The sequence below is a fragment of the Pelodiscus sinensis genome, chromosome 1 (assembly GCF_052426305.1).
Source record: "Pelodiscus sinensis isolate ZL-2025 chromosome 1, ASM5242630v1, whole genome shotgun sequence".
Classification (NCBI taxonomy): Eukaryota; Metazoa; Chordata; order Testudines; family Trionychidae; genus Pelodiscus; species Pelodiscus sinensis.
In genome coordinates this window covers 79,665,157-79,688,463 of record NC_143052.1, presented here as the reverse complement: position 1 = coordinate 79,688,463, position 23,307 = coordinate 79,665,157, and the positions used below count along the sequence as shown (strand labels likewise).

The following is a 23,307-nucleotide window of genomic DNA, read 5'->3' as shown; positions in this document are numbered from 1 at the left end:
GCCTAGCTGTGGAGTAGAGGCTAGAGCCAGCTTCTCCATTTATAGCAGGTAGCAGCTGCTGCTTCTGCTTTTCCTGGAGGGTGAGTGCCCTGTCCCCTCACCTTCCCCAGCCCAACAGCTGAGCTCCTTGCCTGTGTGGGGAGCTATGAACCTCTGTGTGGGGCTCAGAAAAGAGCTGTGCAGACACGCAGCTTATAGGGAACCTTGATTATGGGATAGGGGTGACTTTACGTGATGAAGAAACTGAATGCTGGAAACTTCACCTCCTAGTCCCAGAGATCCTTGGCCCTCCTTACTCTCCCAGAATATTGTAAACATTTCCCGAAAGGGTATTATTCCAGATCAGGGGTGGCCAACCCGTTCTGGACGAAGAGCCAACATCCAGCTGGAACCAGCATGTAAAGCTGGGGCAGAAAAGTTGTAGAGCCAAAAAAAAAAAAAAAAACCTGTCCCTTTAAGAAGGCTTTTTGGATGGCCATTTTAATCTGGATGCTCTGCCCCGGTGAGCACAGGGGACCTGGGAGGCATGGGTTGTGTTCCGGGGCCTCAGAGGTGGCTTTGAGCTGCACTGACAGGGGGAAGAGCCGCAGGTTGGCCACACCCACCATAAGGAAGAGGGTATGTCACATTGGGATACTTATCTTTGATGTGCTGCATTTTTCATCAACACTCCCAGTATGCCCGTGATGTACAAACTTTGGTTGAAGCAAATTATATCAGTGTACAGATGCTGAAGTTTGTAGAGTGGTTTTGAGCTACATCCTAGGTGAACGAATCTGTCCCACTTGGAATTACAGTAAAACTCCATTAGTCTGGCATCCAGTGCTCCGGGACTCCTGATGGTCCGGCACCATCAGGAACCCGGAAGTGCTGGGGCAGCCGGACAGGCTTCCCCTATTCAGCTGCTGCTGAAACTGATCAGCAGCTGAATTGGGGAAGCCGGGAGCAGAGCAGCTGGGGTGCTGCTGGGTTGGTCTCGTAGCGCCGCCCCTGGGCGCTGCGGGACCAACCGGGCAGTACCCCAGCTGCTCTGTCCCAGGCGTCCCCAAGAGCAGCTGAAGTGCTGCTGGGTTGGTGCTGGGGCGGGACCACCCGGCAGCACCCCAGCTGCTCTATTACAGGCATCCCCGATTCAGCTGCTGCTGAAACTGACCAGCAGCGGCTGAATCAGGGACGCTTGGGGTAGAGCCGGACTATCGTAAGGGGGGGGCTTTGAGAGGTCTGGGGTGGCATCCTCTCCCACCCCACTCCAGATCCCTCATAGCCCCCCTTCTGATAGTCCGGCATATCTGATAATCTGGCACCCCCTGGGTCCTAAAGGTGCCGGATTATCAGAAGTTTACTGTACTTACAAATTTCTATCAATACCAAATGAAACAGTGGATTAGGTAATTCATATTGTGGTATGACCTTGATGTGCTCAGAAAGCTCTCAATCAATGAGCAAAGCTGGAAGGTCATGCCTAGGCAAAACAATGAGCTTGCTACTTCCAGGGCATCTGCTTTTTCAATGAACTCTTCATTGATGTGGGGGCTAGTTTTCTGTTCATATGGCTAGGACAGGGTTTTTTTGTATGTTACCAAATATACTGTTTAGTTGTGCCGTCTGTTCTTCGTGACTGCATCCGTGGAGCACACCTTTAGAGAGAGTGGGAGGCAGGATTCTCTCAAAGGACTTAAACAAAATTCAGGGACTTGCAAAAGTGAGAGCTCCCAACCAGAAAGAATTGTATTGAAGAGTTAACATTGATGTTTAAATTTCATGCTTAAAATTAAAATGAGAGAAATGTATTTGTATGCCTGTTCCCTTACACCTGTCAAGGACAGTGTCCAAGTAAAGTAACTTGGAACCAGATCACTCAGGCAAACTGTGGACGGAACGTGTCTCGCTCACTAGTTGCTTAGACTGCAGGGTTTCACTAAAGAGTGTGCCTGAGTGACCCAATGCTAGGAACAACAATACAGTCGCTACCCAGACAGCTTAACTGCCTGTATAGTTCTCAACAGTCTGGTATCAGTTTAGAAAGTGGGATGGGACCAGGCCTGGCCTTTGGGCAACGTGAGCGTGGCAGTCACCTTCGGCCCTGTGCATTCAGGGCCCCGTGGCTCCATGCTGCCCAGCTCCTGGCCCCGCCCAACCAGCTAGAAGCCACAGGGTCATGTGGCTCAGTGTGCTGCCTTGGGCCCCACACACTCTTTGGCTGGGCCTGGATGGAAAAGGTTGCAACACACAGAAATCTTTTTGGAGTAGGGTTTGGCTCATTTTAAGTATCTAGTGCGAATACTTATAAGTAGCCAGCTGTCTGCTGAATTCTCAGGTACAGCCTCAGTAGGGGCAGGTTATCTGTGTAAGGGCTCTTAAAAGTCAACAGCTATGTTGACTTGGAGAGAAGGAACCCTAAAGATGGATTAGTTCACAATTCAAGAAGGATGTTTAGACAGTTCAGACAAGAACAATGAGAATGATTTAAAGGATTATATCATCTACTTTATAATTAAAGATTCAAGGAGCTCCCTCTATTTAATTCATCAAAGAGAAGTTTAAGGAGTGAATTGATTAGTGTAGCAATATTGGGAGCAAATATTTAACAATGGGTTCTTTAGTCCAAAAGAGAATGACACAACCAATGACTTAAATTGAAGTTAAATTTAAACTGGAAGTAAGGTATACATTTTTAATAAGAGTAGGGTTGCTAGATGTCCGGTATTGACCTGGACAGTCTGGTATTTTCGCCTCCTGTCCGGTTTTAAAAAAAAAAATCAGAAAATACCGGACACCTAAAATGTCTGGTATTTTCTAATTCCTTCCCCTCCCCTCCCCCCCCGAGGGAAAAATACTGGACTTGGCAACCCTACACACACTCAGCAACTGGACACACCCGCCTGCCAGCCCTCCCTCCCCCTTCCGCTTACCTGGTTCTGCAGGGGCTTGTCTTGTGGCTGGAAATAAAAACAAAATGGCTGCTAGCAAAAAAGCCTTTTCTTAAAGGGGCCATACTGATTCTTTATTTTTTATTTTTATTTTATTGCTTAATCTTTTGTTGGGTTCGGTTTTTTGTTCAACTTTGGTTCCCCCCCTTTTTTCCTCAACAGACTTCCCCCCCCTTTTTGGGGGGGAGGGCGGGGGTGTTTGGTATTTTTGATTAAACGATCTGGCAACCCTAAATAAGAGTATTTAACCATTAGAATAAGGTACCAAAGGTCATAGTGGATTCTCCAACACTGATCATTTTAAAAACAGATTCATTCTTGATTTTAAAAGATCTGCTCTAGCAATTATTTTGGGGAAGTTCCATGGCCTGTTGCATTGATCAGACTAGCTCATGAAGTCTTTCCCGGCCTTATGTAATATAGGATAATTTCCCGGTGCTCCCACAGTGTGATAGCTTGACCCCCTACCAATTCAGTCTTTTCTATTGTCTAGCATAAATTACGTTCACATGCTGTAAATGACAATTCTCTATGAAATAGTATAAAAAGATGAATTGATAAAGCCTAAATTAGGTGGGTTTGAGATTGTTCCCTATTTTTTAACCTCAAGAATTTAAAGATTACTTTTGTATTATGTAAAATGATCCTTAAAAGTATTTAATATACAGTATCTGGCTGCATTTCTACGTGATTAACTGTGGTTGTATCAAGTGACACTTTAGCTTATACAGTTTCAAGAATGGAAAATGCATATGATTATATAAAAAAGCCTCTGAAATTACTTCTTTTAAATATTTTAGGTCTAAGTGGAAATCCAGCAGATATAGAAAGAAGAGAAGCAGTGTTTGGGAAGAACTTTATACCTCCTAAAAAGCCAAAAACATTTCTTCAATTAGTATGGGAAGCACTACAGGATGTTACCCTTATTATATTAGAAATTGCAGCCATAGTATCGTTGGGCCTTTCTTTTTACCAGCCTCCTGGAGGAAATGAAGCACGTAAGTAAACCTTGAAGCAAAAAATATTTAATATATGTAAATTGCGGTGATGTGAAGTTTCAGTTCTAAATTTTACATAAGATCAATTTTAATCAGCCAGTGGGGACCCAAGAACTTTCTAATTCAAAGTATTTTTGCTTTCCATTTCATTTCCCTACTGGGATAACATTAGCATAAAAACAGGCACATTGGAATTGCTATTAAAAATGTAACCAATTTTCCTAGGTCATAATATCCAGTGTTCAAATTGACGCTTGACTGTGAAGCTGATGTCCTACGCAAGCTTGAATACTTCAAGTGGGGCAAAAGTAGCAGGAGCTGCTGGACTCTTCAAAAGCAAATAGCCCACACAGTTCCTGTTTTCATGCAATGAAATGTAAATGAATATTTAGCTTTTCTCTCTCGAAGAGACTGAATAAGCAAGACTGTTTCCACATAGTGTTCACCAAGTTTTTTTTCCACTGGGAGTTGGCATGTCTAGCAGTCTTCTGTTTCCCATTTGTAAATGATAGCTAGCACTATCTTTGATCCTCCAATTCAGAAATGAAAAGGGTTTCTTGCAGTCACTCAACTGTCAGTTTAAAAACTTTGCCACCTGCTTTTGATCAGGCCTTCAATATCTCTGTGGGTTTTTTTTGGGGGGGGGGGGAGGAGGAGCGGCTGATTGGGTTTTTTTTCCCTTGACCAATATAGTGGTGGTTTTCTTGCTTTGACAAGTTTAAGCAAGAATGCAAAGAAGTCTAAATAAAAGCAGGCGTACAATTATTTATTTCCAGTCTAGTGCTCTTTCATCCCATTCCCAGCCATCTTTTGTGAGGTAGTAGAAGTTGACACCAGCCATCAAGACCACCCTGTCCTTTCTGCATAGGTAACTTATAGCTAAGAACTCTGCTATTCTTCGCAAGTTCCGTTTAGACAGACTAGTTCTTGTGACTGGTCACAGGTCTGAATTACCAAGCCTTTTTCTCAATTGAGCCATCTGTTTCAGTATCTGTCAAGGAATCTTCTAAAACTGTTCAGACCCTATGTGATTGAATTTGAGTGGCTTTTGCTGTTTCAGAAACTAGCATAAATATCAGCTAAACAGAATTCTTAGGAAACCATCCTTGAGCTATAGTCCTAGCAAAGTGGATTTCTTCCACTTTGCAATGTAATGTAAAGTAAAATCACTGTTTAAAAAATCATAACTTAAATCAGCAGCAGGATACATTGATTTTTTATTATTTTGCATTTGAACTTTTTTAGTTTTTTCTGAAAGTTAATTTTCATTTGTTGATAGAATTAAATGTGGATAGCAATTAATTATAGCCTTTGCGCTAAATTTAGTGTTTTGTGAACTAGGAGGCTACAATAGATTTGTACACATTTATTTAAGCATAAGTGCGGAACAATATTCTTAGATTTTTATCTGAACTGTTACTCTGGATGGAAACTCGGATTTAAAAAAGGCCTTTGAAAATGTTTGTATTAGATAAATATAACAAATGTGGTGGCTACATAAGAAAAAAACAAGTTTAACAAACATGTTTTGCATTTAGGGTTGCCAGGTGTCTTGTTTTTAACCGGACTGTCCGGTATTTGAGCTTTCTGTCCAGGAAACAAATTGAGAAAATACTGGACACATAAATGTCCAGTATTTTCTAATTAAGTTTTATTGTTATCCATGAGCAGGGCTTGACAAATTATACAATCTATTCTTCCGTGGCGAGTAGATCGTAACCTGTAAGAGCCGGGTTCCGGCGATCTGCGCATGCGCAGATCGCTAGACAGTGCAGCTGGCGAGCCCTGATCATGAGTATCAGTAAGTAGTTGCATACTGTGTGAACGTGTCTACCAGCCATGCAGTACACAGTTACACAGTAGAAAGGAGGGTGACCGGGGAGGGATAGAATCCTGGGACCAGACTCACCCGTGCACCCGGGTGGGATGAGAAGCACCCCGGAATCTTCATACTCCCAGGTCAGCCCTGCTCCCCGCCAACCGGTTTCTCCCCTGGCCAGCCCTGCTCTCCCCGAATCCGTCCCGGCCAGCTCTGCTTCCCACCGGCTGGTTCCTTTCCCCGGACAGCTCAGCTCCGCTCCCCCCAACCCGCTCCTGTCCAGCCCTGATTCCCGCTGGCCAGTCCCCTTCCCCGTCCCTCCCCTTTTCTGAGATCATGTGTGTCGGGTGGGTGGGTTTTTTTAAAGCCATCTGGTAACCCTATTTGCATTTAAAAATTATTTATAAAACTAAAGTGTTAACTGTAGTTATCAGAATTGATAATTTGTGGTCATCATATCCTTGAAGACTTTAGAACTAGTAGATTTCATCTTCTCACCTAACTTTCTTAGTCATAGGCTGGAAGAGCAAAACGAACTTTTCTTGCTTTTTCAATTCCCAATTAATTTCTTAACTTTGAATATACTAGCCACTGAACTGACCTAATCAAACTGAAATTAAAGCTTTCTCTGTATCCTCAGAAGAGGTTACTGCTATCAAGAATTTCTACAAAATTTGCATAGCACTTCTACAAACTTTGGTTCCAGGTGCTTAGCCAGTGCCTTCTATCAGCTCAGTGATTTGGCTTTCTCTACAAGCTGACAACAAATACATGTATACTGATTAACATAGAGTAACATTTGTATTTAATAGATTTTTACAAGTTTAGTGCTTAACCTAATTTATCAATTTCAAATTAATTTTTTTTAAATAAAGAAACAAGTATGTATTACTAAAATCTATTCAAAATTTAAGTCCAATTTTAAAAAAGCCAACTGGATTTTTTTAAAATGGCTTTTATCCACAATACCTCATACTTTTGATTTAATGGTAGATGTTAAATCAAAGCTTTAAAAGAGTAACTCATTTTGGTTTTGTTCTGACTTAGACTATTTCAGAAGTTATAAGAACTGTACCTAGTTCACCATTTGTTCAGTCTTCCAGAACTTGGTACATCATGCAGATACTCCTGCTGCTGTCAGTTTCACAACTACCTTTTTTACAGTTTTAGAAGCACTAACATTGATGTTGTAGTTTCTTGAAAATTTCAATTTTTTTTTGCCAAAGCGTGGCTTTAATATTTTGGAGAAAATCATCGTTGAAGATTTTTCCTCTGTGACATTTGGGTATGGGGGAAAACATTTATTCATTTAAACAGAAGTTAAAAGCATTGTCTGCTCTGAAAGTCTTGAGGGTCTGCCAGAGTATAACTAGAAACGTGTGTGTGTGTGTGTGTGTGTGTGTGTGTGTGTGTGTGTGTGTGTGTGTGTGTGTGTGTGTGTGTGTGTGTGTGTGTGTGTGTGTGTGTGTGTGTGTGTGTGTGTGTGTGTGTGTGTGTGTGTGTGTGTGTGTGTGTGTGTGTGTGTGTGTGTGTGTGTGTGTGTGTGTGTGTGTGTGTGTGTGTGTGTGTGTGTGTGTGTGTGTGTGTGTGTGTGTGTGTGTGTGTGTGTGTGTGTGTGTGTGTGTGTGTGTGTGTGTGTGTGTGTGTGTGTGTGTGTGTGTGTGTGTGTGTGTGTGTGGTTTAATATCTCTTTATTCAGTTAAGAACTGGAGAAGAAATATACCAGGTAATGTATTCAGTCAAAGGTACATAAAATAAGATGGTGAAAACCCATTAGCAAAGTTAAGAGCAACTTTTGGGAGAAATCTGTGTCTGTGTGGCACATAACAGTTGAGATTGGGAGAGTACTAGGGTTTTTTGTCATAAAGATGTTGGATCTTCTTGAGGCTCATCTTTTGAATAAGCCTCTAGCTACTAATTAACCGGCACACTTAAAGCTCCCCCTCATTTTAGCTACTGGGACAGCAAAGTGTTTTCTTTCTTGCTCATAACCTCCTCTTAATTGTTTTGAGGAGAATGAAAGGGGAGATTAAATACCGGCTATTCTGCTACTCCACTTCACATTCTCATGTGGGGGAGAAAGGTCCTGTTCCTCTGGATCTTCCTCCAGTGGCTCATAGCTTTTTCCAAGCAGCCAACAGAGTGAAAAAGGCACTAATCTGTTTCATTATTGGCAGAGTTCTAAACAGTAGAAGGGCAATTGACCAAAATCTTGTCATTTGAGCAGCTATTGGGTAAAAGTGGAAAAATACAGACTTGCTGGATCTTACTCCAGGACATACATTAAATTAGGATAGCTGTTACCTTTTGCATTGATATGGATGCTAAAGATTTTCAAACTTAAGCACCTGACTCCAGATAGCTAAATAAATGGTCTGATTTTTAAACTGCTGAGCATCTAGAATTCCATCAAATCCTCCTTTGCCTTTCTGAGTTTCTGAAATAAGCTGTTCCTCCTCTCAAGGTCCTACTTGTTTCTTCTCTCTCTGGTAACCTCTGAATGAAATGTTGACTAGCGTTAATTTAAGTATTTCTTAGGAAATTATTTATCAGACTTAAGTCTATGTAAATTTACTCTTGGTGAAAGCTATATGGATTACAGAGGGGTCTGTTTCTGACCTTTTAAGTCTTTTTCTTACAGTATGTGGAGCAGTGACTGTCGGTGAAGAAGAGGGTGAAGGTGAAACAGGTTGGATTGAAGGAGCTGCAATCCTCTTATCTGTAGTGTGTGTGGTATTGGTAACTGCTTTCAATGACTGGAGTAAAGAGAAACAATTTAGGGGGCTGCAGAGCCGCATTGAACAAGAACAGAAGTTCACTGTCATCAGAGGTGGACAAGTCATCCAAATACCAGTAGCTGACATAATTGTTGGGGATATTGCACAAGTAAAATATGGTGAATATATGTTCTACTCAATTATTTAACTTCCTTAATAGTGTGCTTTGAGTTGGTAATTTTCAATGCTCTGTATTTTAGGTGATCTTCTGCCAGCTGATGGTGTACTTATTCAAGGAAATGATCTTAAAATTGATGAAAGCTCATTGACTGGAGAATCAGATCATGTTAAGAAGACTTTGGATAAAGATCCTATGCTGCTGTCAGGTAAATATATATATTTAAACCATAGAATGGAGTAGTTGATACTAGGCTACAACTGATCCTGGAACTTGTGTATTTCTAGAATTCTGGCTTGTACAGTACAGGCAGTCCCCGACTTATGCGGATCCGACTTATGTCGGATCTGCACTTACGAACGGGGCTTTCTCGCCCCGGAGGTCGAGGTGGCGGATTGCTACCTGCGAGCTCCGGGGCGAGAGAGCCCCGTTCGTAAGCTGCTCCGGTGCCCCTGGTCTGCTGGAGACCGTCTCCAGCAGACCAGGGGCACTGGGCGGGTTCCCGCGCTTCTGAGGCTTTGCCAGAGCAAAGCCTCAGAGGCGCGGCACCCCGCTGTGGCTGCGGCTCTGCTCCCCGTGTCCCTGGTCTGCTGGGGGGGGGGGGGGGGGGGCGCAGCTAGTGTGCCCCCCCCCCCCCAGCAGACCAGGCTTTTGTTTTGGACCCTGGGGCAGAGCAGCTGGGGGGCTGCCGATTGGTCCTGCAGTGCTGCTCTGGGCACTACTGGACCAACCCAGCAGCACCCCAGCTGCTCTGCCCCAGGCGTCCCCAAGTCAGCTTCTGCTGAAACTGACCAGCACTGACTACAGGAAGCCCGAGGCAGAGTTGCTCTGCCCCGGGCTTCCTGGAATCAGCTGCTGATCAGTTTCAGCAGCAGCTGACTTGGGGACGCCTGGGGTTCTTAAGTTGATTCTGTATGTAAGTCAGAACTGGCGGTCAGTTTCAGCAGCGGCTGAATCTGGACGCCAGTTCCGACTTACATACAGATTCAACTTAAGAACAAACCTACAGTCCCTATCTTGTACGTAACCCGGGGACTGCCTGTATTTCGTTGCCAGTGACCTTGTTCCGAGGGCTTGTGCTATCAGGACTCTTCCCTCAATGGCAATGTCTAATAAGTCTGTATATGTTAGCTGTTTTTTTAACCGGAAAGACTCTCTACTAAAAATGGGCTGTCCCTGTTCTCATTTTATATGTAAACCAGATGTGAAAGTTTAATAAAGTTGTGTTTATCCATTCCTGTAGCTACCAGAAAGCTCTCTAAATCCAGCACTTCTGATTTCCATTCAAAGTCTGGCTTAGTCTGCTTGATGCAAGGCCAGCAAGTTTCCTACTTGGTTCCCGAGAAGCAGCAACAGGTCCCTACTGCTCTTGGGTGGAGGAATGGCTGTGGGGAGCTCTGTGTGCTGCCCGTTCTACCCCAAGTGATGCTCTGCAATTCCTAATAGCTAGGAACTCTGGCCAATAGGAACTGGGAGGGGTGGCAACTGCAGGCGCAGGCAGGATGCAGAGGTGCCTAAACGCACCCCCGCCAAGGAGCAGCAGGGACATGTCACTGCTTGTTGAAAACTGCCTCAGGTGAGAACTGTGCAGATCTAACCCCATCCCACATGCAAACATCCTCCCAGAGCCTGCACAGTCTCCCATCCCTGAGCCACCTCGCATAAAACTTCCTCCCTGAGCCCCACACCACCTCCCACACTAATTCTCTGCTTCAGCCCAGATCCCCCTTCTCACCTTGAATCCCTCATTTCTGGCCCTACACTGGATACTGCACTCCCAGCCCAGAGTCTGTACCTCCACCCACACTCCAGCTCGGCACCCCTCTCCTCTCCCCCGCCACACGTACTCCAAACTTAATTTACCAGAATATTTGACTAACCAGCACCCTGCACTTCCCAATGTGCTGGATAATCAAGCATAAGGTTTACCTTTGAAATACCAGAAATATCAAGTTTGCTCTAGTCTTGATTTTGTTGAAGGATTTGTTGGATGGCTCATTGTGTGTGATGCCTTGCACCTGAATTGAAAGAGAAGTATAGAAGCTTTATGAACAGTGTTATCGATTCATAATATTAACCAGGGAAGCTAAATTTTTTTTAAAAGTACCTAGACAGTTTTTTAAAAATGCCTTCAGTTTTGTGTCTTATGCCATTTTGTCATTGCTTGAGTATTTCATTCTCAATCTCAGGGCAGCCAATAGGAAACTCTTAATACAAAGCACAAGTATAGTGAGTGTGTAGAATCTTTTAGCTCTGCTCTACATAAGTAATTTCAGCCTCTTAGCTGTAAAGGAGAGAACATTGTACCTCACCACTTATCAAATCTCAGCCATTTCTGCTCTTAGTTTTAAAAAGTCATTTTTCAGTCTCTTACAAGGTAGCTGGCCAAGGAGAATTTTTTACTAGTACAGGCAGTCCCCGGGTTACGTACAAGATAGGGACTGTAGGTTTGTTCTTAAGTTGAATCTGTATGTAAGTCGGAACTGGCATCCAGATTCAGCCGCTGCTGAAACTGATCAGTTTCAACAGCGGCTGAATCTGGACGCCAGTTCCGACTTACATACAGATTCAACGTAAGAACCCCAGGCGTCCCCAAGTCAGCTGCTGCTGAAACTGATCAGCAGCTGATTCCAGGAAGCCCGGGGCAGAGCAACTCTGCCTCAGGCTTCCTGTAGTCAGCCGCTGGTCAGTTTCAGCAGCGGCTGACTTGGGGGTGCCTGGGGCAGAGTAGCTCGGGTGCTGCTGGGTTGGTCCAGTAGTGCGGCCGCTCCTCGGAGCTACTGGACCAACCCGGCAGCACCCCAGCTGCTCTGCCCCAGGCGTCCTGATTCAGCCACTGCTGAAACTGATCATCAGCAGCTGAATCAGGACTCCTGGGGCAGAGCAGCTGGGGTGCTGCTGGGTTGGTCCAGTAGCGCCAAGGAGCAGTGCTGCGGGACCAACCGGCAGCGCCCCACCTGCTCTACCCCGGGCTTTGCTGCGTTCTCCCTCCCCCTCCTACCCCCCAAGCAGACCAGGGAGACACTGAGCAAAGCCGTGGAGGACCTGGGGCCGGACCCGCAGTGCTTCCAGATCAGCTGGAAGCGCCGTGGGTCCGGCCCGGGTCCTCCGCCCCTTTATTCCCCGTCTCCCTGGTCTGCTGGCTCCCCCAGCAGACCAGGGAGACAGGGAGCAGCTTTTCTGGCCCCGGAGGAGGCGGGCGGCGGGACCAGGCATCCTGCTGCTCCAGTCCTCCGGGGCGAGAAAATCCCCGTTCGTAACTGCGGATCTGATGTAAGTCGGATCAGCGTAACTCGGGGACTGCCTGTAGTTGTAAACAAGGGAAGAGGAAGAAATTCTTGGCCAGTTTATAGCATTGCTGTAGCCAAATCACAATATCTGCTTCAGCTTTCCTTATTTACAAAACTCAAATTGTGCTTCTCTCAGGGCTAATGGAACACTTAACTATTTGCTGAGGAGTTGGAAATTCCTGGGTGCAAATGGGGTTGAGTTTGTCAGACTGTCTGATTAAGCCTGGCAGTGAGAGAGAAGGATGTAATAACTATCTTAAAATGTTAACTAAATATGTATTTGCTGGATTTAGAATAAGTTAGAGATTCACACAATTTAAGGTATGGAAAAGACTATACTTTATAAATGTTTATATAGTTTCAGATTAATCTGTCATTAAAAATCAATTCACATTAAACTTGGTCAGAATTGTGTTGGATACCCCAACTGTATTTCTATACCTTAACATAATTTAGATTTTTTTTTTAAATTTAGTCCAAACTTTAAGATACTTAGTTTCATAATGCCTGGCTTTGAAATAACCATGACATCCCTATATGGTACTTTTATTCTAAGCTGCTGATATATGTACTCTTAGCCTTTTCTTAATATTTTTTTAGACTAGAATTTATTTTGCTGCCAATACAGTACTTACTCTTTAAAACTTGCCTTCTTACTGCTTGTGCAGTTGTAATATTGATGCTAGCTTTTTAACATAACTATTTGCCAATTAAGTTGTAAATAATAATGTAACTCTAAATTAATTGCAGGATTAAGCAGAATGAAAGCCTGGCCTGTGATGGGATGCATTTCGGTTTAAAACATGTTGGAATAGCAGAACACAGTGCAGGAAAATATGATGATGCTTCTTTAGATTGCCCTAGCATCAAATTAGTCTCTTAAGAACAGTCAACTTTCCTAAAATTGAACATACAAGCCAAGGAATTGTATTTTAAGCATTTGACTCTTCTTAAGCAAAACCAAGCATAACATTTATTCTTGAAGCCAGTACCTATTCCTTACCTTGTATTTTCTTCTGAATAATTTTAGTTGATTTGACAATTATGAAAATGCTTTCAAAGAACCTTTAATAGTATCAATTTTACAACAATCTTAAGTTTGAAAAACGTCCATCGTTAAAGGAAATGTTTTACTGTTCACATCAGAGACAAAATCGTTCATTGTATTGCTTTCCTAGCTGGCTACTTGTACGCTTACAGACAAGTATACTCTTTCAGGTACCCATGTGATGGAAGGCTCTGGAAGGATGGTGGTTACTGCTGTAGGAGTGAACTCTCAAACTGGAATTATATTTACCTTACTTGGGGCTGGAGGAGATGATGAAGAGAAGGAGAAAAAGGACAAGAAAAGTAGGCATTAAAACTTTAAATGACTGACACATGCAATGTTTGAACTTTTTTTTGAATAGAGAAATTAGGAGCTACTCCTATATAATCTCTTTAAATAAGCCATTATTCTTTCAGTGGGCTGTTTTTCAAACTTAAATGCATAGCACAATGAAATTTTAAATCCAGTCTAGAACTGAATACTTATGTAGTCCAATTTTTTTAAATATAGTAGATGGATTCAAGGAGAGAGGCTTATAGCAGTGGTGGGCAACCTGCAGCCTGGGGACTGCATGTGGCCCACTGGGGCTTTGTCCACACTGCAGGGTTTTTGCGCAAGAAGCCTTTTGCGGAAGAGATCTTCCGCAAAAACTTCTTGTGCAAAAGCATGTCCAGACCTCAAAGTGCATCGCAAAAACACAAGTGTCTCCACACAGAATGACCATCAGATCACCTGTGCTTTTGCTGATAGGGGTTTCTTGTGCAAAAACCCCTCCCAAGTGTCTACACCTGCCTTTTTGCACAAGAGCTGTAGTGCAAAAGAGTTATTTCTCGTGGGAAAAGGAATAACTCTACCAGCAAAAGTCCTCTGTTCTGCCGATTTACTTGCGCAAAACCACGCTTGAGTTGTGGACTCTGTTGGTTTTTGCGCAAAAACCAACAGACATAGCTTGTGGGCCACACAGAACCCCAGGACGTTTTTGTTTTGCCGTTGCCCATGTGCAGGGTTGCCAGACTCTACTGGTTTCCATCTGCATGGGGTTTTTTACCTGCTTGTTTTACTAAAGTGACATGCATATGAAGTGAAGTGCATGCTGATAGCACACAATATTGATTGTTAGAGCTGAGCAGTCTCTCTGTATCCAGATATAGAAAGTAACCAGTGAGTTTTCCCTGTCGTGAATTCTGCAGTTGTATGTTCAATAGTACAAGTCGCAAAAATTGGAAATTTTAGTTGCATGAATACCTCATGAAAATAGGGTTCAGGGGAAAAAACCTTGAATCTTACTACAGAGTTTCCCCATCTTATCAGTGAACTCTCCTTATTGGAGACTGGGCTGGATGATTTGCTTGATATCTTAAAATCTGTGTGTGTTGCCCAGGAATTTTTAAAATGTATATTATTCTATCCTATTGGTATCATCTGTTAAGGTCAGACTGATTAAAATGGCCTCTACAAAGCATCAATTCCCATGTCATTTCTTGCAGCCAAAAATGTTTCCATGTGGCACCTGCCTTCTCAAGAAGACAAATAATGGAGAACAGCTCTTTGGAAAAATTGGTTTAATTCTTATACCCTATATATGACTTCAGTTCTGGCAACTGGCTATTGGTGCTAAGTAACATGAGGACTCCTAGAAGAGATTAAGGCTATCATTCACTAACAAATGTCTTTTCAGGTAGTTAGGAAAGACTTGTGAGAGGATTATTTTGCTTTAAGAAGCTAAATTCTGCCAAAAAGCTAATCATTTGTTCCTATCTTAAAATTCCATGTTCCTTTTGAGGTACATAACTCCATATCTGAGCCCAGAAACTTCCCTTGAACTCAAGGACCAGACTGCTATGGTAAATAAAATAAGTTTGAGGGAAAGCCATGTTAGTCTGTTTCCGCAAAAACGAGCAGTCCCATGGCAACTTAAAGACTAACAAATGCATTTGGACATAAGTTTTCCTGGATGAAACACACGTCATATGTTGCAGGACAGTTTATGCTCAAATTGGTTAATCTGAGGTGCTCCAGGCTGCTTCTTTGTTAAAACAAAACAGTAGCTGAAGATACAGTGAGCAATTAGTTCCTTGGGCAATTTTAATGGTAGCTCAGCACACTATCTTTTCTTCTGATTACCCTGTCTTTTCTCACTACTATTACAATTTAGCAAAAGCCTCAGGTAATGCAGGCTAATTGTTTAATAAAAAACAAACAAGCAGTGACCCATTGACATGGAATTGAATGTGGGACAAATAAGTTAATGCATCTGTCCCTTCTCCTTCGATGCTGTTTTAACACATTTTTTCTGATATAATTCATATTACATATTAACCAAAACAGATATGGAACAAGACAGCCCTTTTTGCAATCACACTCTTTTTGTTCAATATTGACCTGTCCCTATGTATAATCTGAAACTCTTTCAAAAACTAAAAACATCTTTCTCATAAATCTGGAAACTGCCTTTTGCAAATGCATTTACGGTGCAAAACTGCAGGGAAATAATCTGCCTAGATGAGGATCCAGAAATTATGAAGACTACGTGCTCTCTAAATTTATTTTGTAGGTTGTCAATGTGGATACCTTTCCAATTTCAGACACTAACTATTTGAGACAGCATTTGCTATGGTAATAAAAGTATACTTGACTAAAGCCATGGCTCCCTCCAGGGCAAAGAGAATAGTCAAGGAAATGACCTAGAATTCATATTAACTAAACAGCATGGAGTGGATGTTAGCCTTTGTCTGGCACATGCTGACTGTTTTGGTGAGTCTTTCTCCTACCCAGATAAATTTAGGATTGTAGGAGAAATTACTGCTGTGTGGCCTGTTGAATTAAACTACTGAATTACTGAAGTAACCAATGGGATTTTCTCTGCAGAAAATATAACTTCTTATTCTGTACTGGAAGCAGATTTGTAATGGGTTTGGTGGTGTTGCATATCAAGTTTCAGTTAATCTTTTTCTTTGGAAACAAATCAACTACTGTCCCGATAAAACATTTTTGTGTGTAAAAAGCTGTTGAAATGTAGTTCAACCTTGAATTCAGGTCTGTAAATGGGTTGTCTTAAGCTGTGTCCAAATTTTGGTCCTTTGGGGCAAGTGATGATAAAATGTGCAGTCATGTTTCCTGACTGCTACCCCCATCCCAAAATTGAGTGAAGGGCAAAGAAGCCTCAGAGCTGCTGCTCATTGAGAGCCACTTCTCAGAACTGGAACTATGTAGTCTTCCCCTTAGGACAAAGGAGAGTAGGGAGTGTAAGCAGGATTGAAAGCAAATAACTGGTGCAGGAGCTGCTGGAGCTTTCCAGAAAGGGCATGCGGGGCAGCAGTCATGGCCCCGCAGAGATAGCAGTTGCAACAATGCATCTTAGAATCTTGATCTTACCCCAGTTACAGCTGACTTCTAGGAGGGCTAATGTGGTTTTCTTAAAACAAACCATGATGTGAAGCTAGCCAGATTTTACATTTTTGTCCAGATGCTCACTTTGCAGTATATCATTAATGGGTATCCCTTAAAGTTTCTGGCAGTCTCTTGTATGGCAAATGGTCAGCCACAAAGATGTTAGTCAAAAGTATAGTCTGCCATACTTGTGTAGCTAGGACATTAAGCAATAGGACTGTCTTACAGATGCATCTGAAAAGGAAAGGTCAGTGTTTTAAAACAGGTTAGGGAAAAAAAAAAAACCTGTTAAGTGGTCTATAAGGATAATACTTAGACCTGCCACAGTGCATGGGATTAGACAAGATAACCTTTCACATCCCTAATCTAAATACGTTAACTCAGTGTTTCCCAAATTATGGGCCATGGCCTAGTATTGGGCTGTGGGAGGGGGAAAAATACTGGGCCTCAGCATGGCTGCCGAGGTATTCCAGGCTCCCAGAGTACCCGTCTGGTGCCAGGTCCCCCAAGCCCTCGGCCAGGCTGGGCGGAGTCTGCAGCCGGATGTTCCAGGCTCCCGGCAGAGGCGTAGCTAGGGTTATGAGGTGAGTTCCCCCCCCCCCCCCAAAAAATGCAGGACACACTTGATCTCAGATGGGGGCAGAGGGAGACCGGTTGGGAGGAACTGGGGACCGGACATCGGGAAGCAGGGCTGGGCAGGAGGTTGGGGGCAGCAGAGCTGGCCGGAGAAGGTCGGGAGGAGGAGGGGAGAACCGGCCACCGGAAGCAATGCTGTACGGGGGTAGTGGGGTTGGCTTGGGGGGTGGGGGAGAGAGGAGAGGAGAGCCAGCGGGGGGGGAGGGGGCAGGGTAGGGGGCTGGCCGGGGGAGATTGGGAGGAGAAGCGGGGGAGAACCGACCTGCGGTGGGAGGGGGTTGGGGAGAGCGGGGCTGGCTGGGGAAGACGGGAGCGAAGAACCGGCTGCCGGAAGCGGGGCTGGACATATGGACAGCGAGGCTGGCCGGGGGAGATGGAGAGGGGAAGTGGGGGAGAGCCGGCTGGCCAGGAGAGGGTTGGGGGAAGTGGGGCTGGCTGGAGGGGCAGCAGGCGGGGGGGGGGGGGGGAACAAAGTGACTGGTGGGGAGTGGGACTGACCCGGGCACACGCAGGTCTTGGGGCACTGGCCATCCCACGCATGGTCCTGGCAAAACAGGAGTGAGTCCAGCCCTGGGGATTCCATATTGGCCCTTCCCACACGCCCCCTTGAGTAGTTGCGAACTATCTGGCTGGTAGACACACTCATGCAGGCTGAGCACATCTACCTGCCAGGCAGTTCGAAACTACAAACTGATACACCTAATAATAAAAGTTACCTAATGAGGAAAATGCCAGACATTTTATGTGTCCAGTATATTCTCAATTTGTTTCCCGGACAGAAGCCTCAAATACCAGCCCTGTCTGGCACAAAACTGGACACCTGGCAACCCTACCCCTCCTTGCACCCTCCTTCTTAGCCAGATACCCTACCCCCCAGTCTGCTCCTGCCTCCCAGAGTGCCTGTGTGGCGCTGGGTCCCCCGAGCCCTGTCCCGGGCTGGGTGGAGGATGCATCCGAGTGAAACAGTAAACATTTATTCATTTGTTAATATGCAGTTATATTTTTGGGTTGCAAAAAACAGTACTGAAAAAAACGGGTTCCAACTAAAGTAAAAAGTTTGGAAAACCCTGGTCTAGCCAGCTTTCTGTCCATCTTACAGTCCTTTTATCCAATCCATATTCCTTAACTTGCTGGCAAGAATATTGTGGGTGACCTTTTCAAAAGCTTTACTAAAGCTGGCACCGGGGGCTTTGGGAGGCCCAGCAACAACTTATTTGAATATTCATCATTTGCTTAATGAATATGCAAATAAATGTTACCTGGTTAACCAATTAAATGGGCGTTGACATCCTAATTGAGATCCCTTCTACTCCTGTATTTGTGGCTCTGAATATCAAAATATGTCTGACCCCACTACTAATGTGTGGGCTTTGCAAATATCTGTTCCTTGAGTGCAATGGTTCTTGGCTGCTAGCCCTGCTCCCAGGAAACCGGCTGCCACCCTGCACTGCAGGCTCTACTAGCCCCAGTTTCGGGCTGCATGCCCAGCCCCTGAGGCACTGGCTGCTCCGCGCTGCGGACTCTGCGGCCAGCAGGTTCCTGACACATATTGGGAGCCTAGAGCCCACAGCATGGGGCAGCTAGCTCCCTGGGAGTGGGGTTGATAGAGACTGCAGCATGGGACAGCAGCCTACTCCCTGGGAGCAGACAAGCGTTTACCCAGAAACATAAACATTAGCTTTTCAGTTAACAGGTAAGTTAAACACTTACAGCCCTAGTGTATCCTAGCATGCATATTTATACTTAAATTATTAACCTGTAGTTTGATATGCCACTATAAAACAAATTAGATAAATAGTTATTTTCCTCCTAACTATCCAGTCACATTTCTTACGTTTTAAATTGAGGGTGATTGTGAGAGAAACAATAGGTAACAGAAATAAGATTTGAGCGACCTAATTTTTTATTGCTTGTATGTTAGAGAAAGAGGGCTTTTAAATTATAGTTCCTTTGTTTTACAGGTAAAAAACAAGATGGAGCTGTTGAGAACCGTAACAAAGGTAATCTTGTAATATACACTGAAAAAACATTTTCGTATAGGTGTCTAATAAAGTGCTCATACCTTTATCTGCCTTTTCTGTACAAAGTTCAGTAGACTTCAGATAATCTGGAACTTTTGGGACCTAGGTGGTGCCGGATTATCGGATATGCTGGACTATCAGGAGGCACTATAAACTGTCGGGAGTACTGTACAGTTGGATGCCAGACTATTGGAGTTTTACTGTAGTTTGTTTAAATATTATATAGGTAAAGGTTGCCATAACCTAAATATGAAATTGTCCTTTTCAACTTGTGACTTTAATTGTAAACATTAAAACCACATTTTTCAACTTCACCCCAAATTTTCAAATGGTAGCCCATGTTAAGATCCAGAAAGGCATAGCTAATAATCTAAATAGAAGTGACCCTGAGTCCCTGTAGGTAATATAGCATTCATTACTACTGGTTACCTTGAAGTCTGTTTTTCCTTGATCAAAGATTACTGAGGGAGTGGGGATTATTGATCAACGGGGAATGACTGACTGGCTTCAAGCACACCACTAAAACTGATGGAAGTTGCAGCTGAATGCATGTGTTCAGCAACACTGATTTTTGGTGATTTGAGTCTGTCTGAACTCTTAACTATTCATTCATATGCAGTTATCCATTCATATATCCCCTATGTTTCTAAATCTAGCCAAAGCTCAAGATGGTGCAGCCATGGAAATGCAGCCCTTAAAAAGTGAAGATGGTGGAGATGGTGATGAGAGAGACAAAAAGAAAGCAAACTTGCCAAAGAAAGAAAAATCAGTTCTACAAGGCAAACTTACAAAGCTAGCAGTCCAGATTGGCAAAGCAGGTATGAATAATGAAAATATTTTTTTTATTTGACACTGAACAAATTTGATGTCAATATTCTGAAATGTTGTGGTGGCCTTGCTCTGAAATAACTTCCTCATAGGGTTGTTAAGTTAGCTTTAGTAGGTCAGTTCTTACCAAAAAAACAACCTTTTTTTCTTGTATCATAGTAGCTTATTTGATAGAACTATAGCAAAGTCAAGTTAAAGCAGATACAGGCTAGTTTTAAGCCACAAAGTTACAGTGAACCTGGCGTGTGCTTTTTTTCTGTGTATGATCAAATTAATGTATTGATGGTATCCGTTAAAGCTGTACCTTCTAGTGGCATATTCTTTGGAACATTGTTTTCTAAGGTGATGGCATGTAGAAATTTTTCACAAAATATACCAACTTTTACACTACATCTCACTTTGGCATTTTGTGTGCCAACACACACCATTCTTGGAAAACTGACTACTTGGAAATGTAACTATAAGTGTCTGGCTTTTATCTGAGCAGTAAGAATGTGGGTTTGTAATATTGACTATTGTACACCGTTGAAGGTGGTAGAAAGCCCTATTAGAAGGCTTGCTATTGAGGCACTTTCCTCTGGTCCCTCTACCAACAAACTACATGAATGGCATCATTATATATACATTTTGTTTTCTAAGTGTTTCTTTTTCATATTGGTGAATATTCAGGTGTGAGAATCTCTTCTCACTCTAATCAAGCATGTTGTCTATTTAAACTTGATTTTGTGGTGCATAAAGGCTGTAGGATATAATTAAGTTAAATTGCTACTAAAGTTGAGATGTTTTTGCATTTTTGACCCTGCTGTTCAAAAATGAATGGGTAAATGCATGTGAAATGTCATTATGGAAGCTTGTTTTTTCTTAAATTAAGTGTTCTGCTATTCCTGAGAGTAATGGTTTTGGAGACGAGCATTTCCTAGGCATAATGACCGATACAGTGAAGCACAGGTGAGGGAGCACTGTCCTCTCCATAACCAGTCACTTTAGCACGAAAGAGTAACTAGCTCCAAGGTCACTATTGGTGTTATGTAAGCCAGGGGTGGGTAAAGTCAGGCCTGAGGGCTATATCCAGTCTGCCAAGCATTTCTCTCCAGCCTGCTCAGCTGATTATCAGTTTGTGCATACGTACAGCCAGCAAAGTGTATTCAGCTGCCCTTCTACCTCCCTTGCTCCATCCTGAAGCTGAGCTGCTCCCAGGAATCTCCTGTCAGCTATGCAGATCCTGGGGGAGAGAACGAGATGGAGGGGTGTCTCCTGAAGTCAGGGTGTCCCCCGCCATTTATACCCATTTCTGCAGAGCACAGGTCAGGGAGAGGGAAACACACAGTGGAACTGCAACAATCGGAAGCACAGGAAGAGTAGGGATGTCAACTAGATTAACCAATAAGGCTTCAGCTTATCAGTTAATCTTGTTGACCACTCACATTTCTCTCCCCCCCCCCCCCCTTCTGCTTTTATATTAAAGGCAGTAAGGGGTGGGAGCAGGAGCGGGCTTAAAAGCTGGTTCCACACAGCACCAGCTCCGTGGTGACACCTGGCCCCACCCCTGTTGCTATCCCGCTGTTAAATGCGGAGCAGCCTTTGTCCATGAAGAGCTCGGACCCCTCCTCCCCCACGGACAAGGTCTGCTTCTACCCTGCATTGATGCTTCTATTTGAGGCAGCTGCCCGGGGTGGCAGGCAGCTGGTCTGCAAGGGAAGTTGGCTTTTAAACTGGCTCCCCTCACAGACCGGCTCCTGCTGTCACCCCACTGATAAAGGCAGCTGGACAGGGTGGCAGCGGGTTCCCCAGGAGTGGGACTGGGAACGCACTAGCTGCTGCCCCCAAAAGACTATCGAGTAGTCGTGTAACTGCTAAGATTTCATGCACTTACACAACTATTGATATACCAGCTCTCACATCCCTACTTGTGAGTGTCTGTCCTAAGAGGCACTACTGTTTCTAAGTGCTTATGCACTCCTCCTTCCCCCACGTAACCCATGTCTGCAGAGCGGGGGGGGGGGGGCGGAGACGACAGCAGAGCAGGACAGCTTTCTAGTTTGAGATACCAAATGGCTTCTCTCAAACTTAACCAGCGGCAGACGACACACACACACACAGTCTCTCACACACTGCCACACGTTCTCCTGTATCTGTGCCACACACATTCAATCTGTCAAAGTAGATCTCGCATGTAGTGTCTCTCTTCCACTCATAATATCTCTCTGCCTGAGGCTCAGCCCCTTCTGGGATGGGGGAGTTGGGCCTGTGACCATGTACCAAAAGTCATGAAGCCACCCTCCTTGCAAAAATTATTGCCCACCTGCGATCTAAGCTAAAATTTTAAAATATCGCTTTTGGAATGCAGTAACAGTTTAATACTTGGTTTGTTGGGTTTGGGACATGTGGCCATGTATCGTTACAGTATCATGTTGCATGTCCATCTCCATTTGATACTTCTGAAGGCACGGTTTACTAATTAAGTTTTTACATATTCTCTCTCCTTAATATTGTAGATGGTTTCCACCCGTCCCCCTTGCTAGAAATATTTTCTTTAAACAAATTTCTCTTAAGACTAAATATTTAATCTAAAAATGTCTTAAAGACAAATGTCTACATAATAAAAATCCAATAGTTTCAGCTCTGTTAGCACATGACAAAATAAATTCTTGGCAAACAGTTGCTTGATTGTGCTTTTTAAGCCTTTTCATCCACTATTTTTAAAAGGACTTAATCTAAAAAAGACCTGTTCATAGTTGGTGCAATTTTAGCAAAATGCAAACACATGAAAATTATTATTGCAATAAGGCACTTACACAGCAATTGTTCCTTGATGTATGTAGTTAGGCTTATGCAAACACTATATGCACATGGGGAGATACTTACTGGAAGAAATGAGGGAACAGAGCATTTAAATTTTCTTTGATGTGCAAAGATTCATGTTCAGTTTCAGTGATTATGTTGAGGTGTTTCATGTATAATTCCACTTCCTTAATGTGTTCAATGCAAGTTTTTCCTCGTAAACAAAGTTTTACTTTACATTTGAGCTGCTCACTATAACTGTCACAAATATGCTTTGCCATGCTTTCTGTGATGTCTAGGGCTGCCCCTGAACGGAACGGGTCTAGCTGCCAAGATCCCCCCCCCTTCCCCCCCCGAGAGAAGCCAGCATGCGCCTCTCCCGGGGCGACCCCACCCCCCCGCGGTGCAGGGAAAGCCGGTGCGTGCCTCCCTGGGGCCAATAGCCTCCTTCCGCGGCGCAGGGGAAACCCCCCCGCGTTCCTCCTCCCCTGGGGCCAACCCTCCCCCCCATGGCACAGGGGAAACCTCCCTGCACACTGCCTCTCCCAGGACTTACCCCCTCCTGGCCGCAGGGAACCCATGCTCCAGGTAAGGCACCGGAAAGGGAAGGGGAGATGGAAGGGGCAGTGTTTGGAATTTGGTGCCCCGTGTAATTTGGCTGCCTAGTTTGC

At 43.9% G+C, this 23,307-nt stretch overlaps 1 protein-coding gene across 8 annotated transcripts in view; it reads left to right on the top strand.

Moving 5' to 3' along the window:
* Positions 1–23,307, top strand: part of ATP2B1 (ATPase plasma membrane Ca2+ transporting 1) — a 120,214-nt gene that overhangs the window by 53,500 nt on the left and 43,407 nt on the right. For 7 of the 8 annotated variants that reach the window (XM_075932896.2, XM_075932887.2, XM_075932893.2 and 4 more), the window contains exons 3-8: positions 3,731–3,928; positions 8,389–8,643; positions 8,725–8,850; positions 13,151–13,282; positions 18,968–19,006; positions 19,684–19,845. In XM_075932896.2, coding sequence (XP_075789011.1) covers positions 3,731–3,928; positions 8,389–8,643; positions 8,725–8,850; positions 13,151–13,282; positions 18,968–19,006; positions 19,684–19,845 — 912 coding nt within the window. Of the gene's footprint in view, positions 1–3,730; positions 3,929–4,028; positions 4,305–8,388; positions 8,644–8,724; positions 8,851–13,150; positions 13,283–18,967; positions 19,007–19,683; positions 19,846–23,307 lie in introns of those variants that run through there. The other variant, XM_075932897.2, reaches the window with a different exon arrangement.